At 41.0% G+C, this 19,521-nt stretch overlaps 1 protein-coding gene across 1 annotated transcript in view; it reads left to right on the top strand.

The window, feature by feature from the left end:
• Window positions 1-5,158, top strand: part of Rftn2 (raftlin family member 2) — a 48,471-nt gene extending 43,313 nt beyond the window's left edge. Inside the window, exons 8-9 of the mRNA XM_090354547.1 lie at window positions 811-889; window positions 4,842-5,158. Coding sequence (XP_090210673.1) covers window positions 811-889; window positions 4,842-5,099 — 337 coding nt within the window. The 3' untranslated portion in view covers window positions 5,100-5,158. The remainder of the gene's footprint in view (window positions 1-810; window positions 890-4,841) is intronic.
• The last annotated feature ends 14,363 nt before the right edge of the window (window positions 5,159-19,521 follow it).

Genomic DNA, 19,521 nt, shown 5'->3' with positions numbered 1-19,521 from the left:
AAACTCTCAAGACATAGACAAAAATGTAAATATATTATTTCTGGCCTTTTTTTTTTTTTTTTTTGCTATGTATGTGGTACAGAGGAATCAAACCCAGGTCTTCGTGCATGCTAGGCAAGTGCTCTACCACTAGGCTAAATTCCCGGCCCTATTTTTTTTTTTTTTTTTTTGCCAGACAGTAATACACAAGGCCTGTAGTCCAATTCCTAACAGAGCTCTGTTCCCATCTAGGATTTATAACCTTGGCTGTCACTACCACTCCTTTCTTTCCTACTGGTCTTCTGAGCATCCATTAGAATCACTTGCTGGCCTCTGCTTAAAGCATCTTAGGCTTTCTCTCACCCATACCTCCAAATTCCAAATTCCTCTGCAACCCAATTCCACAAGTCAAAGAACCATTCAATCAGAATTAGCCACAGCCAAGACTCCATTTCTTTGGTACCAATTTTCTGCATTACTTCCTTTTATCCTTGCTGTGCCCACAATGCTTGAGAGAAAACTTATGAGAGGAAAGATTTAGGCTAAATATTTCAGAATGTCAACCCATCGTGGCAGGTCAGCATGGCAGAATGAACAGTTCATATCATGGCATTAGGAAACAAAAGAAAAAAGTGTCGATTCTGAGTTCCGGTTATTTTTTCCTTTTGTCTTCACCAGTTGTGTTTTTTATGGAATTCTATTTCATATTTGGGGACCAGAAGAGTATCTTACAAAGGATGTATGTGGATACTTCTAGTCAAGTATGAATATAATGTTGATACAGAATGCTATTAGTTCACAAATCCTAAATGCTATTGTTATAATTTTCAGTGAAGGGAATTTGGCTACAAAGCAAGTGGTGTTCCTTCAGAGACCAGTTATGTGGAATTCAGCTGCTCACACCCCAGAGGTAAGTAAAACCAGTGCAAAAGAGAATGAAAAAGACAAGCCAAGGACTGGAGAGGGAAAAAAGAACCTGACGTAACCTGACAAAACCTGACATAGTCTTGTACTATATCTAGAACACATCAAAAACTCTTAGAAGTCAACAGTAAGAAATAAACTAGAAATAAACACATTGAAACATATTAGGCTGGGCTCTGGTAGTTCACATCTGCAATCCTAGCTACTCAGGAGGCTGAGATCTGATCATCATGGTTCTAAGCCAGCTGGAACAAGAAAGCCCTTGAAACTCTTATCTGTAGTTAACCCACAAAAAGCTGGACATGGAGGCAAAGTGCCAGTTTTGACTTTAAAAAGTCAAGGGACAGCTTCTACAAGTTCAAGCCCCAATATTGCCCCCCCACATGCACTTAAATTACTATCCATCACAAAAATGCAAATAAAGGCCATGATGAGACACCACCAGGAGAAGATATACCTGTTAGAAGGGCTAAAATAAAAACACCCTCTGTGACTAAGAGCTGGTGATACAGAGCAGGAAGCAGAACTCCAGTTGCCTGTGGGAATGCCCCATAATGCAACACTCTGCGATACTGTTTGGCAGATTCTTAACAAAGTTAGGCACATGTTTACCATGTTACTCAGCCATGCCCATTTGGGGTGTTTGTCCTAGAGAAATATAAACTCATGCTCACACACACACAAAAACTTGTACACAAATATTTATAGTGATGTAGTCAGAAATGCCAACACAAGTGAGGACCTACATGGATGGATAAATAGCTCTGGTACATCCATACGACTAAGAACAACTCAGAAATAAAAAGATAAGAGCTAATGGTGCAAACAACAACGTAGATTCATTGCATAGGTGTTAGGCTGAATTTTTTTAAAAGCCAGGCTCTGGTTGCTCGGACCTATAATACTAGCTACTCAAAAGGCTAAGACAGGAAAATCCTGATTTGAAGTCAGCCAAAGCAGAAAGTCCAGGAGACACTTATCTCCAGTAACTAGCAAAAAACAAAAAAAGCCATGAATGGAGCTGTGGTTCAAGGGATAGAGAGACAGCCTTGAGCAAAAAAGCAAACTGAGAGTATCAGATCTTAAATTCAAGCCCCAGAACTGGCACACACACACACACACACACACACACACACACACACACACACACACAATTCTTTTAACTCTTCCCAGTGATCCAAGAGCTACATTCGGCCTTGCAGCTGTGTCCAATTCTTCCCTCAAAGTGAAAAGCCCTGAGTGTCCACTCAATGCTTTCACCACTTCATGAATCATATTTCTTGTTCTCTTATACTCAGTCCACCATAATGCTATTCAATATTTTATACCACACAGGGTCTTAGGATGGCAGGTATAATGCTAACTTCTGTTTTGATTTTTCAAATGCTGAAGTGGAAAAAGTGGTAAAATGGTAGGCCGTTCTAAATTCACTGATTCATCACAATGTCCCATGGAGTTTTAACAGGTCCCTTCTGTTTTGAAAGTGGAAATGCGTTTCCACAGTTGATAGGCTGGTCAAGGATGGCACTGAATCTATATTGAAATCTTGGTGTCTTCCTCCCACTTCATGATGAAAACAGGAGGTCAGAGGACTTATGAGGAAGCCTGGAGCTTCACTGTGGGAAAATTTCACATCATTGAGGTAGAAAGGTAATCATAAAGCTGGGTGATGGTGGCTCACACCTCTAATCCTCCCTACTCAGGAGGCTTTGATCTAAGGATTTTGGTTCAAAGCCAGCCCAGGTAAGAAAATCTGTGAGACTCTTATCCTCAATTAACCACCAGAAAAATAGAAGTGGCACTGTGGCTCAAAGTGGTAAAGCACTAGCCTTGGGCAAAAGATCTCAGGGGCAGCACCCAGGCTCTAAGTTCAAGCCCTATCACAGAAAGAAAGGTAGGGAAGGAAGAAGGAAGGAAGGAAAGAAGGAAGGAAGAAAGGAAGGAAGAAAGGAAGGAAAGAAAGAAAGAGATCATAATATAGTGTTAAATGGAAATGTGAACTTGTAGAAATTATCATATTGCAAATCTCTGCTAGGAGAGCCCAAGGTTTCTACTGGTTATGACAAATGAGGGAAACAATTGAGCCTATGTTCCTTTGAGTCTGGCTTACTTCACTTAATATGATTTTTTCTAAGTCTTCCCATTTCCTAACAAATGGGGCGATGGCATTCTTTCTGACAGCAGCATAGAATTCCATTGTGTACAAATACCACAACTTGTTGATCTGATATATTGGATATATTTGTATTTGGTTATTTGGAATTGGATAGGGAAGGGGGAAAACAAGATGAGGGGTGGGCGTGGGGGGGGATAGAAATGGGGACCAAGACATGAGAAAGGGTATCAATGTATGTGAGTTAATGCACCTTCTATCTGGCGAATATAATGTAACCCTTCTATTAATGACAATAAAAATATATGAAAAAATAAAAAAAAGAATTTATCATATTGTATCTAGTTTTTCATTTGTTGTTGGTTTGTTCATACTGGAGCTTGAACTGAGGGCTAGATACTGTCCCTTAGCTATCATATTCAATGTTGGCATTCTATTACATGACCCAGACCTCCAGTCCCAGCTCTTTACTGGCTAATTGGAGACAAGTCTCTCAGACTTTTCTTCTTAGGATGGCTTCAAATGGTGATCCTCAGATCTCAGCTTCCTGAGTAGCTAGGATTACAGGTGTGACCCACTGGTGCCAGGCTAAATTTATTTTTAAATGTATTTTTGGTCATATGTACCTACAATTATGTAATCACATTCCAATATAATGTGTCATTGGAATGAAATTAAATTTCCTCTGCAGTCTAAATGTGCATGTTGAGCTCTAATTCTATTTCAGATCCTTTATCAACTTCGCAGAGACCCGATTCTCTATCCTGAACTCCACCAAGGACACTGTCAGCCCTCAGTAAATCTTTCTTTCCTAAGATACCCACAGCTGGCCAGTCTGACCAATGGGCTAGATCAAAATGCTGAGCCTTAACGGTCAGCAGTAGTTGGTAGCAGGACACAAAATGAAGTGTGCATAGGATCCTTGAAAGTAAACCCAGCCTGACTTTTTCAGGACCACCGAAAGCAGCCTATGCCTCTGTGACAAGGGGTGGGTAGTCACTGAAGCAGGTTCTGCTGCTTACATCCCAGCTAACACCAAGAAAAAGATATTCCTGGCCAGGTGCCAGTGGCTCATTGCCGGCATCCTGGCTACTCAGGAGGCTGAGAGCTAAAGATCTGGTTTGAAGCCAACCACAGAGGATAATCTAAGAGCCTTACTTCCAGTTAACGAACAAAAAGCTGAAAGTAGAGGTGTGGCTCAAGTGGTAGAGTGCCATCCTTGTTTTCTGTGTATGTGTGTGTATTGGACAGAGGGGTCTCAGTATTAAGACTTGAACTCTGAACCCTATCCCTAAGCATTTTTGCTCAAAGCTAATACTCTAACACTTGAGCCATAACCCCATTTCAGGCTTTTGTTGGTTAATTGAGATAAGAGTCTCACAGACTTTCCTATCCAGAGTGGCTTCTAATCACTAATCTCAGATCTCAGATGCAACCCACTGACACCCAGCCACTGACACCAGCCTTGAGTGGAAAAAGCCAAGCAAGAGCATGTATGTAATCATGAGTTCAAGCCCCAACAATGGCAGTCTATAATTGTGACTGTCTCTCTTTGGAGAGGTATAGCAGCCTCCCAGCATGCCAGAAAGCAACCAAGCCTTTCCACACAGCCAGGACTGAGGAGGGTGGCTCTGGGCTTGTTCTCAAAGTTAGACAGGTGCTTGGTTTATTTAGGACACAGAAGATGAAAGCTGGAGCCTCCAGCCAGCATGCCAGGTAGCATGCCACGTGTGTCACACCTTCAGCCCCTAGGCTGGGAAGCAGGGGACCCAAAGCCTAGGAGATGCTGACTGGTAACGCTGGGCTGGGATCTCTTGTGTTTCAGAGGAAAGGCAGCCGGCTTCTGAAAGGCGAAGACAGGAAGGGAGAGAGCAGTGAGAACAGTTTAGACGTGTCTCCACCTGTGGCGGGCAGAGCCTCCTTGGAAGAGGGCTTCCTTTCTGCCTCCAGAGAGTGCTGGATCAAGGAGGAGAGACCTGGCTACCCAGAGTTCAGTGGTGGAGGCGGGGACAGTGGCCTGAGGGAGCTGGAGGATGGACAGCTTGACCAGGAAGATGGAGTGACTCAGGTCACGTGCATGTGAGCCACCCTGGAAGCAGTAGAAGATCTTGAAAATTGTTATTAAAAACAATGGTCAACTGACTTCATTGTATTACTTGATCTGTATGCATGTAATATTTTTAATTTTTTTTCTTCCAGACTCAGCCTTCCCTCTAATCTATGGGAACTTTGGCACAACCTCCCCCAGATGCAGGAGAATAACCAATATATTTTTAAATTTAGAATCATGTTTACAATACTCTCAACTAAACCATTCATCTAAACAGGTTTCTTCTTAGCTTATTAGGCAATAATCTACTTCAGTTTCTCATGGATGTACAAAATATACCTTTCTGACCATTTGTGGTAGAAAGATTGAATGTGCCAACCCATAATTTACCTAGTGTTCTCAGGAAGTTACAGTTACAGTGTTACTTACCGTGAAATTACAGTCCTACTTAGGGTGAAAAAATAATCCCCCCCCCCCCTCTCTCTCTCTCTCTCACACACACACACACACACACACACACACACACACAACTGACTAGTGAAAATACTTATTTCCTAAGTATAACAATCCAAGTTTTTCTGGGACAATGGCTTGTCATACAAAGCAAACTTCTATATGTTAAAATATTGTTTGAGAAGAATCCCTCCTGTATGTCTTTGCCTTTAAAGTATGGCCATGGCGCCAGGAGCATAGCCTAGCAGTAGAGTGCTTACCTAGCATGCATGAAGAAGCCCTAGGTTCCATTCCTCAGTACCACATATGTAGAAAAAACCGAGCAAAAAGTGTCCAAGGACAGTGCCCAGGCCCTGAGCAAAAGCTCTGGACTAGGAAAAAAAAATGGATTCAAATTCTGCAAAATGGAGGATTTCTATTTCTGTGGGATAGGCTTCCCTGAAAAGTGGCGAACTTCCAAGTGAATGAAAATTGACTTTCATTATGAATTCAGCCTTCTATATATTTTATTGCCATTGTCATTAACATTGTAAAATTATTTGAGTAATAAAATGCCATTTGTTATTGAGCTATCATTTTATTAACGCAAGTCTCATATTTTATATACCAGATAAATATGCATCACATGTTATCAGTGTAACTTAGCCCATCTCCATGAATGAATTTCTGGTGAGATGAACAGAAATGACTCCATGTGTCATCCAGAAGCATGAGTGTTACAAGTGTGAAGGAAGTGGAAATCATCCTGTTTAGTCTTATTCTGGGGAAACAGCGACCAGTGATAACCATGGAAAGGTTTTGTTTTGTTTTTGTCTCACATTTTATGTTTTTAAACCAGTCCTGGGGCTTGAACTCAGGACCTGAGCACTGTCTTTGTTTTTTTTCCTCCAGGTAGCGCTCTGCCACTTGAGCCACAGCACCACTCCTGGCTTTTTTCTATGTATGTGGTACCTACGAATCTGGGTCTTTGTGCATGCTAGGCAAGCACTCTACCACTAGGCCAAACTTCTGGCCCTGTCTCACATTTTTAGATGAGCCTGAGTTCTATTTAAGACTTGGTGAGTGAAGTCTGACGGCCCTGTAATCCCAGCACCCAAGAAGGCTGAGGCCATAGAATCATGAGATCATGAGTTCCAGGCCAACCTGGCCTACAGTGGGACCTTGTGTAAAAAACAAAGAGTAGGTAGATACTGGGTTAGAAAAAAAATCATTACTTTAGAGATTCACAAAATGCCATAACATTGGGAAACAGAAATAGAAAGACTAGTTTTCCTCAATGCCAACGTCAAGAAGTAGAACCTCTTTTCTATTCTGCCAGCACTCATTAAGAACAGAGAAAATTGCAATTCATTAAAGGAAAGCTCAGGAATATGCTCATTACTTATAATTTATAAAAGGAGCCTGTAAGATTAGGCGGGGTTGCTCTCTCACATCCTAGAGATGGCCCTGACCGGTCAGGAAGATTCTCGATGCTAGGCGCGGAATAAAACTCTTTAACTTCCAAAAAAAAATTTTTTTTGTATAAGCATACTTTCTTTTCATTGCTTTTTGATGCTAGTCCTAGGACTTAAACTCTGGGACAGTGGTCCCTGAGCTTTTTACCTTCTTTCCTTTCTTTCCTTCCTTCCTTCCTTCTTTCCTTTTTACAGTACTGGGGCTTGAACTCAGGGCCTGAGCACTGTCCTTGGACACTTTTGTTTAAGGATAGCACTCTGCCATTTGGGCCACAGTACCACTTCCAGCTTTTCCTGTGTATGTGATACTAAGGAACCCAGGGCTTTGTGCATGCTTGGCAAGCACTCTACCACCAGGTTACCATCCTGGCCTTTTTTTTTTTTTTTTTTGTACTGGAGGTCTGCTAGGCAAGCACTTTGTCACTGAGCTACACCCAGCTCCCTGAGGCTTGTTTACTTAAAACTACTACTCTACCGCTTGAGCCACAGCTTCACTTCCAGCTTTTGGAGGATAGTTTATTGGAGTTGAACATCTCACAGACTTTCCTGCCCAGACTGGCTTCGGCCACAGTCTTCAGATCTCAGACCCCTGAGTAGATAGGATTACAGTTGTGAGCCATTGTACCCAGCTACAGTTTGCTTTCAATCAACATTATTTCTTTTTAAAAAGTTTTTTGTTATTATAAAGTTAATATACCGAGGAGTTATAGTTGCATTTCTTTTGGATAATGTTACCTAAATTATTTCTTATTTAAAAAAGCCTTTTTTGCCAGGCAGGGTGACATTCACCTGTAGTTCAAGCCACTCAAGAAGCTGAGATATGAGAATCACTTCAACCCAGGAGTTTGGGCAACATAGCAAAACTCAGTCTAAACACAACTAAATATTTTTATTAGAATAAACTTGCTAGTCTATTTTAAAAAATCTTTTTCGTAAGTATTAGATTTCCTCAAGCTGGATACAAGTTGCTTTGACAAGTGAGAAATGACAGCATGGCTTAGAGTTCTTTAAGTAGAGAGCTACTCCTGAAAAATCTAGATTTTTTTCACTTCTATAGTTTGAATTCAGACCTACACTTGCTAGGCAGTCACTCCCATATCCTGTTAATCTATATTTTTTAAATGGGCAGGAGGGATGGGTAATTCAAAATTTGGATTCCCTATATCTAAATTATTAAGTGAGAATATCTTTTTTTTCTTTTGGTTGGTCCTGGGGCCTGAACTCAGGGCTGAGGCACTGGCCCCGAGCTTTTTTGCTCGAGGCTCACCCCCTATCATTTTTTGCTGTAGTGCCACATCCAGTTTTCTGGTGGTTAATTGGAGATGAGTCTCATGGGAACTTTCCTGTCCTGGATGGCTTTGAACTGAGGTTCTTAGATCTTAGCTTCCTGAGCAGCTAGAATTACAGGCATGAACCACCTAAGCCTGGCTAAATGAGAATAATCTTATCTGCCAGTTTGTATGTTCAGTTCTTTTCATAATACCATTTTTAGTTTTAGGTAGGGGGGTGTGCACATGAATGCACACAGCCATGCTTTTTGGGAACTGAATCTCAAGGGCTTTGTAAAAGCCAGGCAAGAGCAATAACCAAGAGAATGGCAAACTAAATAGTAAAGGGATGTCAACAATGAAATAGTAGAAATATTTTTAAAACATTTTACCCGGCACTGGTAGTCCATGTCTGTAATCCTAGCTATTTAAAATAAGTTCCAAAAAAAGGCTGTGGTCATACTGCAATGCATATGTGGAAACTCTGAGTTTATTTCCCAGCAACAACAAAAAGTATTAATGAAGTAAATACAATAAGAAATAGAAATAGTGGGCCGGGAGTTTGGCCTAGTGGTAGAGTGCTTGCCTAGTTTGCACAAAGACCCAGGTTCAATTCCTCGGTACCACATACATAGAAAAAGCTGGAAGTGGTGCTGAGGCTCAAGTGGTAGAGCTCTAGCCTTGAGAAAGTCCAAGGACAGTGCTCAGGCCCTGAGCTCAAGCCCAGGACTGGGGAAAAAAAAAAAAAAAACCACCAAATCTGGATCTTTTATTTACATTTCCTTTCTCTTTCCCAGGCTGGAGCCATATTTAAATGTTCATACTATACATATAAAGTGTTTTTTTATCATTTCAGTATTTTTTCTATAAACATGAGTGCCTTTACCACATGTCATTCTTTTGCATTTTTCTTCTGAGAAACCGTGTGTTTCAAGAGGCTTTTATTTTCCTTTTTTAACCTCTCTAAAAATGTTGAAGAGTCCATTTTCTCTCAACTTCCAGCCTCACAACAGAGTTGCAGTTGGATTGTTTGTCTCAGGATTTCTTGCCAGCTTTGCTGTGAACAGTGCAGAGGTCAGGCTGGGCTCTGCTCTGAGTGATTTCATAGTATACAGAACAAGAGTTTCAAGCTGTTTTGCCCTGAATGACATCATTTTACCAAATAGTATTTGCTGCATTCTGACTGAAAATGCTGGAGCAAGAACAACTCTAAATCTTGCAAGTAAACAACCACCATCTGTCCATGGATGGACTGAAAAGCTTTTTTTTTTTTTTCTGGTCAGTTGTGGGGCTTGAACTCATGGCCTGGGAGGTGTTCCTAAACTCTTTCATTCAAGGATAGTGCTCTACCACTTTGAGCCACAGCTCCACTCCTGGTTTTCTGGTACTTAATTGAAAATGAGAGTGTCATGGACTGTCCAGGCTGACTGTGAACTGTGATCCTTAGGTCTTACTCCCCTAAGTGGCTAGGATTATAGGTGTGGGCCACCAGCTCTCAGCACTGAAAATCTTTCATTAGTGCAAATAAAAGATTACTGTCCATATGGGGTTGTGGAGAAAGAGGAACCCTAGTGCACAGCTGGTGGGAATGTAAACAAGTTCAGCCACTCTGGAAAGCAGTGTGGAGGTTTCTTAAAGAACTGAAATAGACCTTCCCTACTATCCCGCCATACCACTCCTGGGCATCTATCCTGAACATCATAACCCAGGATGATAAGGACACCTGCTCAGCTATGTTCATCTCTGCACTATTCACAATAGCCAGGTGATGGAAACAACCCAGATGCCCTACTGAAGATGAATGGATACAGAAAATGTGGTATATATACACAATGGAATTCTACATAGCCAACAGACAAGATAAAATAATGGCATTCGCTGGGAAGTGGATGAATCTAGAGCGAATCATGTTGAGTGAGACAAGTCAAGACCTAAGGAACAAAAGGCACATGGTCTCCTTAATATGTGGATATTAGATCCAAATAGTACAAGTACTCAATATTTGGATACCCAAGGTTATGCACATGATCTTGGAGATATAAACATAATCACATAGATATAAAATCTAGGATGGGCTATATACTCTATAGACATAATGTTTTATTACATAGATTAATATGTATCTATGACATACAAACCCTCAGCTTATTTTAATTATGTTCTAAAATCTATGTGCCAGTGGTTGTATACAAAGATTCCCTTCTTGAATACCTGTTTGATAAACATGACATTTGAAATATGATGTAAAAATCCATGTTAATAAATTCTTTAATAAAAAACTTTTAAAAAATTACTGTCCATAGGCTTATCAAATTAATTTTTAAAAATACATGGATGGGAATGAGCAGAGGGGTGACATTTTCCAAGAAGAAATGTACTCATTACCTGACTTATGTAACTATAACTCCTCTCTACATTACCTTTATAATAATTTTTAATGGGGGAAAAAAACTCACAGGGACACAAGGGCAAAACAAGCGCATATCAAAAAACTAAACCAAAGCCTGAGGCCTGAATCCTCAACAAGGAGGGGTCACCTAATACTGGCCTGTGCCACGAACGCAGCCAATCCGGTACATCCGGTGCATGCGTCAAGGATGAACAAGCCATGAACTCCTGAGCGTCTCTGGGGCTTAGGCTTAGTTCAGTCCCTTGCCTGAGGTACCTCCCTCTAGATCCAGTAAGCCTGGACTCAACTGACACCTTGAACTAGCTCTGTATTTTGCCATCACCAGGCTTCACAGCCCTGTGCATTTTTTTTTTTTTTTTACTAGTTCTGGGGCTTGAACTCAGGGCCTGGGCACTGCCTTTGGACATTTTTTTTGTTCAAGACTAGCACTCTGTCACTTGAGCCACAGCGCCACTTCTGGCTTTTTCTGTGTATGTGGTTCCCTGGAATTGAACCTAGGGCTTTCTGCATGCTAGACTAGCATGCTACCACTAGGCCATGCTGCCAGCCCTGTGGATTATTTTAAGCTTGCACACTGGTATTGGAGCCATATCTCCAGCTCAAGAGTTTGTTTCAGTATCTCATCTAACCCCCTACAATGATTCTCTAAACATCTGCATCAGCTTTGCCCAGCTGGTGCCTCCAGCACAGCCCTCTCTGAACCCTATAAGCACTTCAACACTTTTTAACCATCTATATTTATTGTGAAGTATATAATGTATGTGTGGAGAGTTAACATCAGTAATTAAGAGTGGAACATAAGGAACTAGCAATTGGCTCATAGCTATCTAGAAGAAGCATAATACTTGGCAAATCAGTGCCAATGAAACTGACATAACTTGAGAATTTCTCATTATTCAATAATTTCTGACATTATAGAAAGTACAGGTATGTCTTTGTTTCTGATACAGTTCACTCACAATAAATAGCTACTGCCATAGACCCAGGTTAATATGAATGAAGCTGACATCATTCCTCACTCTAAATTATATTCATTAAATGTGAAAATAAAAATTAATAAACTGCTGACCTAATATAAAAATAAAGGGCTGGGAGTGTGGCCTAGTATGCACAAAGCCCTGGGTTAGATTCCTTGGTACCACAGACACAGAAAAAGCCAGAAGTGGTGCTGTGGCTCAAGTGGTAGAGAGCTAGCCTTGAGAAAGCTCAATCAAGGACAGTGGCAAGACCCCAAATTCAAGCCCCACAACCAACAAAAAAAAAAAAAAAAAAGAGTGAGACAGAGAGAAAGAGAGAAGGAGGGGAGAGAAAGAAAGGGAGAGAGAGAGAGAAGAGCGACAGAGAGACTATATAAATTCTAAGACTATAAAAATATTTAAAACTTTCACAGAACACAGCTCCATTAAAAATGTTTAAAAATGTGAAGTTACTAGAGAGGCTGAGATTCAAAGGTTCAAGGCCTATCTTGAAAATAACTAGCAAGAAATAGGTCTAGAGGCTGGGCATGGTGGCTCACATCTGTAATCCTACCTACCCAGGTGGCTGAGATCTGAGGATCAAGGTTCAAAGCCAGCCCTGGCACAAAAGGACCTGAAACTCTTATCTCCAACTAACCTCTAGAAAATGGGAAGTGGGGCTTGGCTCAAGGGTGGGGTTGCAGCCTTGAGCTGAAGAGCTCAGGGACAGTGCCCATGCGGAGTTCAAGCCCCATGACCCATTAAAAAAAAAAAAGTCTAGAAATGTGGCTTAAGCAGTAGAACACCAGACAAGCAAGTAGTACCAAAAAAGTCTCATTGACACTTGTTTGTGTTTTGTGTTGTTTTGTGCCAGTCCAGAACTCAGGGTCCAGGCATTACTATTTTTTTCTTTTTTTCTGAAGGCTAGTACTCTAATTCTTGAGCCACAAATGCACTTCCAGTTTTTGCTTGCTAATTGGAGATAAGAATCTCACAAACAGAACTGTAGTCCTCAGATATAAACCTTCAGATGAGACTGCAGATGTATGCCACTGGCACTCAGCCTTCATTCTTGTTTAGATGCTGGGCCAAATATATCCTAGGGAATCTGTAGACTATTGGAGGAGAAAACTGTAAATGAAGGATCACAGCTAATTTGATGGGTAAAAACAAAACTGTCTGATGCAGAGATAAGAACCAAACACACTAGAGTTTAAGGACAGCTCTCAGAATAAATGATATTCAATAAAATAGAATTCTGATACAAAGTTATAATTCTAATGTAAAATTCTAGTCACCAGGATGCTCATTGTTGTAAGGGTGAACAGGTAATAAGTCTTTCATCACAAAGATCTTGGTTGATACTCCTATAAGAAAGATGGCTTAGGCCGGGAGTTTGGCCTAGTGGTAGAGTGCTTGCCTAGCATGCATGAACACCCGGCTTCAATTCCTTGGTACCACATACATAGAAAAAAGCAAGAAGTGGTGCTGAGGCTCAAGTGGTAGAGCTCTAGCCTTGAGAAAGTCTAAGGACAGTGCTTAAGTCCTGAGCTCAAGCCCAGGACTGGTAAAAAAAAAAGAAAAAAAGAAAGATGGTTTAGGGGCTGGGAGTTTGGCCCAGCGGTGAAGTGCTTGCCTCACATGCGCAAAGACCTGGGTTTGATTCCTTGGTATCACATACATAGGAAAAGCTGGAAGGGGGGCTGTGGCTCAAGTGGTAGAGCACTAGCCCAAGGATAATACTCAGGTAATGAGTTTAAGCCCCAGGACTGGCAAAAAAAAAAGTTTTCCTGTGGGTCAAGAAAACTTGTGCTCAAAGAAATCCACACCTTTGGCTGCCCTCCATTTGGTTATTCGGTTGCCTTTGGCCATCCCCATTCCATTTCAAGCCACCCACTTGAGTCTTTCCATGCTCTATTCTGGTTCTTCCTGAATAATGACTTTTATTTCTGTGTGAACACATAATGAGCCCAGGGCACTGGTGAGCCCTTGAATCTTACTAGCAATTCAGTCTGAGATTGGCAGAGCAAATGATGGCTTGGCTTTGGACAGCTAGAAAAGCTCCTCCCGCTAACACTTGCCACCCCCTTTACAGACTGCAGCCTCTCCAAATGCCTCAGAAATGTGACACATCCTACTTCTATTATCCTAACTCTGAACTTTCCTCTGAAGGGTTTTTTTTTCTCAGCAATTATATCTGGAAACTGATATTCAATTAAAATAGCAAGGATTTAGGCCCTATCATCTTAGGCCCTACCTTATTCAGAAATAGCAAACCCTATTCATTATATTCAAAAGTCTCATGTCAATTACTTACATGCTCAGTCCCGAACCACACATTGAACCTGCCCCACCCTAACCAATGCTTCAACAACCTCTCTTTAGGAACCGGGAGTTTGGCCTGGCACAGTGCTTGTCTAGCATGTACAAAGACCCAGGTTTGATTCCTCAATGCCACATACACAGAGAAAAAAAGGCTGGAAGGGGTGCTGGAGCTCAAGCGGTAGAGTCTAGTCTTGAGAAATCCCAAGGACAGTACTCAAGTGCTGAGTTCAAGCCCCGAGACTGGCAAAAAAAAAATCTTTCTTCAGCCAGGTGTTGATGGTGTCCATCTGTAATCCCAGGCTGAGGATCTCAAGTTCAAGGCTAGCGTGAGCCACACAGTGATATCCTATCTCAACATAGAAAGGACAACTAGTGGGTTGGGATGGGAAGGGAAAACTAGAAGAAAGCAAGAAAAGAGGTGACAATGTCCAAAAAGGAAAGTACTCCACCTGATTTACATAATCAGAACCTCTCTGAACAACATCACCTTTACAATAATAACTTAAAAATATTCACAAAGGAGGGCCAGGAATTTGGCCTAGTGGTAGAGTGCTTGCTTAGCATGCACAAAGACCTGGGTTCAATTCCTCAGTACCACATACATAGAAAAAAGCTGGAAGTGTGCTGAGGCTCAAATGGTAGAGCTCTAGCCTTGAGAAAAATCCAAGGACAGTGCTCAGGCCCTGAGTTCAAGCCCCAGGACTGGCACCAAAAAACAAAATAATAATATTTTACAAAAGAAAAAAAACAGAAGGCAGAGAGAGAGAGAGAGAGAGAGAGAGAGAGAGAGAAGAGGAAGCTAGGAAGAAAGGAAAAATATAGGAAAGTTATCTCTCGTAATTTCTCCAATCACTATTTTAAATAGTGTTATATTAATATATATGTATAACCATGTCTGAATTTTCAAAATAATTATACATAATAGAACACTGAAATAGTGTGAGGCCTTGGGTTCACATCCAGATACCAGCAAAAAAAAAAAAAAGGCCAGCCACCAGTGGCTTAATCTTAGCTAGCTTGAGGTTAAGATCTGAGGATCACCATTCAAAGCCTGCCTGGGCAGAAAAGTCCACGAGACTCTTCTCTCCAATAAACCACTCAGGAAAAGCCAGAAGTGGCTCAAGTGATAGAGTGCTATCCATGAACAAAAAAGTTCAGGGGCAGTGCCCAGGCCCAGAGTTCAAGCCCCAAGATTGGAGGGGAAAAAGCCAACCAAAAAACAAAACAACAAGAAAACCAACCAAAACAAAAAACCTTTATTCAAGCTAGGGTCCATGTTGCCCAAGCTGACTTCGAACTCTTGAACCCATTATTCCTCCTCACTGCAGCTTCCTGCATAGCTGGGGCTACTGGGACTATAGGAACATGCATCACCACACTGGAAAAGGAGGGTTTTTTTTTTTCTTTTTCTTGATGGTAGGGAAGAGATAGGATCTCCATATGTAGTCTAGACTAGCCTTGAACTCACCATCTATCTACTGAGTGCAGGATACACACCTTGCCACTATGCCAGGCCTTTCACGTACTTTTATTTTTTGGTAGTACTGGGGATTGAACAAGGCCTTGTACTTGCTAGGCAGGTGCTCTATTTTACTCATGTCATCAGTCACTTTTGCCTTGTTTCAAAGTAGGATCTCACTGCATGCCCAGACTGGTCTGTGCTATCTCTTATGCTTCTTCCTAGGAATGCCAGGCATGTGTCAACACAACCAGCTATTGCCTCTCCCATAGCTACAATAACAGAGGTGAGCCACTTCATCCAGCCACTGGTTGAGATGGACTCTTGTGAAGTGTCTGTGTGTGTGTGTGTGGGGGGGTGCCACGGGGCTTGAACTGTGGGCTTGGGCGCTGTCCTTGAACTCTTCAGCTCAAGGTTACCACCCTACCCCTGTAGTCACAGCCCCACTTCCTCTTTTCTAGTGATTAATTGGAGATAAGAGTCTCAGGGTCTTTAGAGCCCAGGTTAGCTTTGAACCTTGACCTTTAGATCTCAGCCTCTTGAGTAGCTAGGATTGTAAGTGTGAGCCACCACTCCCGGCTTGTGAGGATTGTTGCCTTGTCTCAAACTGTGATGCCTTCGTTTTTACCTCCACCAAAGCTAGAAATACAGCCTTGAGCCACTCATTGCCCAATCCCCAGCTTCCTCTTTTGGAGTAGTACACATCACATTTCTTCTCCATTAGTTTCAGTTCAAGGTTGCAGAACGCTATTATTTACATTCCTGTTATGTAAAACTTAGTATGCAAAACTTATTTTCTACTTTGCTTCAGATATTATAAAGCTAGTCTATTAAAGGCTCCATTTTTTTACTTATCTATTTGATAGATGCAGATATATTCTCAGGAAAGAAAGGTTCTTTTATGAGAAACCATTCATATATTATATAATGCCCCCCTACAAGTAAATGTATAACTTTATTTATTCTCTTTTTTGAACCTAGGTTATCACAGACTAAATTTGTGAAACTTCCTATTTTATATTAAATTCCTTGACAAGAAAACAAGAGTCAAAAGCCAAATGATAAACAACTGCAGTGTGAGGTTCTGGCTCAAAGCAGCACATTTGGGTCAAACTTAAAAAAATCAAGTTCCTGTGCCTGTGTGGGAAGCCTGAGGGAAGAAGGGTTACATTGTGAGGCTCTGGCACAATTGAAAATTAGCTAGTGAGACTAAAAGCAAAGTGAGGCTAAGGGAGCAAAGGGATTTCAGCCAGTTGATGACTGGCCTATTTAAAAAAAAATAGTGTTTACTATAAGCAAGAAGGGGCTGTTTTACAATCAGCCAAAATCACAGTGTGATTAAGGTATGTCCTGGAAGTAAGTCAGAGTTTTGGAAATCTGCAAACAGCTGTATTTAGCACACCAGGCTGCTGTAACCAAGTACTCCAGTAGATTTCACGAAACTTCCTAACTCTAACCCACTCTCAGAGCTTGAGACAATGACTGTAATGTTAAGCTTTGGCCTCAAGAAGTCTTTTGGAGTCCAACTAGAGAATTGGATCATTTCCTGGTGGGATTGAAGGACCTGGCAAGAAAGCAATCTAACTTTGGTGTTCAAAACCTGAGAATTCTTGATGGGGAGTCTTCACACCACTGACAAGTTATTCTCACAGGGAACTCTCTTTCACATCTCCACAGTCATGTCTGGCGCCTGTCAGGAACTAGAGGTCCCAATTCTACCACTCACTTCATTTCTATGGCCTTGGTTTGCTGGTGCTTTTGTTTTGTCTCTAAGTCTGTAAGGTGATAGGACAGTAATAGGAAGAGTTAACTAATGATCTCTGAGGTCCTCATTACATGTTTTTCTTACTCTCTCCTGGGGATTTTCTGAAGACCAGCAGAACTCAGCCCTTTCATTTGAATTTAGAGGCTATCAACTCATATTTTCCCTGTTTATCTGTATTTTCCCTACGTTGCTGGCACATGTACTAGCGGTTTGTAAAACACCCTTCCCATTTTTTTTTTTTTTTTTTTTTTGCAGTCCTGGGCTTGAGCTCAGGGCCTGAGCACTGTCCTTTGACTTTCTCAAGGCTAGAACTCTACCACTTGAGCCTCAGCACCATTTCCGGCTTTTTTCCTATATATGTGGTACCGAGGAATTGAACCCGGGTCTTCGTGCATGCTAGGCAAGCACTCTACCACTAGGCCAAACTCCTGCCCACCCTTCCCATTTTTTAAATCTCTGCTACTTTCAAACTCTAGCAAGCAGGGTCTCTCAACCATAGTAGAACACCAGTTTTATGCACCAACTAAATGATCACATTAGAGTGTGTGTTCCTGTGATCTCAGCTACATGAGGGCCCAAGTCAAGTCCAGACGGAGCAATGTAGCAAGATGGGGGCTCCAAAGAAAAATCGTACTGACAAGAAAAATCAATGAATGCTGAAAATACACAAATAATGATATTGGCAAAATTAGACATTCTACTATTCAAACATGGGAACAAGAAGTTGAGCTTTGTTGTTGTTGTTCTTAATGTACTATGTGAAGTTATTTCTTTTCTCTTTTTTTCCCTTATGGCTAATCTTATGTGGTTAGTGTATTTGACTTTGTTACCTGGTATATTGTATATACGTTTGTTTATTTGAAATAGGGAAGGGGGAAAACAAGGTGATGGAGAGGGGGGAGGGAGAGAGAAATGGGGACAAAAACATAGGAGGGGGTATCAAGGTTCTAGATGTACCTATTACCTGACAAATGTAACTGCAACCCCTCTATACATTATCCTGACAATAAAATATAATTTAAAACAAAAACAAAAAACCACTGGGCCTGAACCTTGCTATGCTCAAGGCTATAGCTCTACCATTTGAGCCACAACGCCACTTCTGGTTTTTGCTGCTTATGTGATACTGAGGAATTGAACCCACTTATGGTAATAAAGCACTCTACCACTTAGCTACATTCCCAGCCCCCTATTTATTTTGTGATGGCTTGCCAGGCTCAGGGTCAAGAAGTTGTACGTGTGTAAGTCCCAGGGTTTGGCTTATACTTAGGGCCTGCTGTTCCTTGAACTATTTTGCTCAAGGCTAGCACTCTACCATTTGAGGCATAGTTCTACTTTTGATTTTGCTTTTAGTAGTTTATTGGAGATAACAGAGTCTCATTTTCCTGCCTAGACTGACTTCAAACTGTTGATCCTCAGAATTTAGCCTCCTGAGTAGCTAGGATTACAGAGGCTGAGTAGCTAGCCTCTGGGGACTGTCAAGGAAGATTTTTAAATCACTACAATGTATACAAGAATTTTCAAAACTCTGAAAATGGTATTAACTCAGGAACTGTTTCATTTAGGCCTTACCTCGTGTAGCTAATCAACTTCCTGGTTTACTATTAGTAAAATGCTAGTGGTGAATACAAACACAAAGCTACAAACTGATGTCTGCTTGTTCTGATTTTTTTTTTCTTTCTGATCAACCCCAAACACAAAGCACAGGTAGGAATAGAATGAGTAAGAAAAAAACAATACTTTATTTCTCTGTTCACACTAAGCCATATATTCAAAATGTGTTTCAAAATACTTAGCCAGATCACTAATCCCAATCACTAATCCTAGTCACTTCAGTTCAAATGTTCATTAAAAATACAGTCAAGAAACAGAAATGCATTATGAAACACTTTCTAGAGAGAACAGCTCCACTGCTATATAATTTACTAACTTTGTAGTTTAGTCTCTCAATATTCAACAAGTTTGTTTTAAAAGTTACTACTGCCACTGGTGTATAGTGACATAAATATAAACCCATAATTTCAATGTCAATATTGCTTTTCCACTGTGAACATAAAACTTAATACTGGGAGCTGTGGTACAGCAGTAATAACGGCTGCTGGGATGGTAACTATTCAAAGCCAAAATAATGGGCAGGCTGGAAATGGCATAAACTCTACATACACACTCTCAGTATGTAACTACTTCCCCCATTTTTCTTTACATACTTGTCTCATAATACAGAATAAATTATCTTCTCAAACTTGCAAAACAAGATTAACGAATTTTCATTTTCTTTTCAAAGTAACTTTTAAATGAAAAAGAAGTTCCCGTGTTTGTTAAATTTGGTCGAGATAGCTTTAAATATTTTCTGCACTACATGTAT

Source organism: Megascapheus bottae, chromosome 21, assembly GCF_031878675.1.
Source record: "Megascapheus bottae isolate mThoBot1 chromosome 21, mThoBot2.hap1, whole genome shotgun sequence".
NCBI lineage: Eukaryota > Metazoa > Chordata > Mammalia > Rodentia > Geomyidae > Megascapheus > Megascapheus bottae.
The sequence above is the reverse complement of the archived record's forward strand: the minus strand, read 5'-3'. Positions and strand labels throughout refer to the sequence as shown.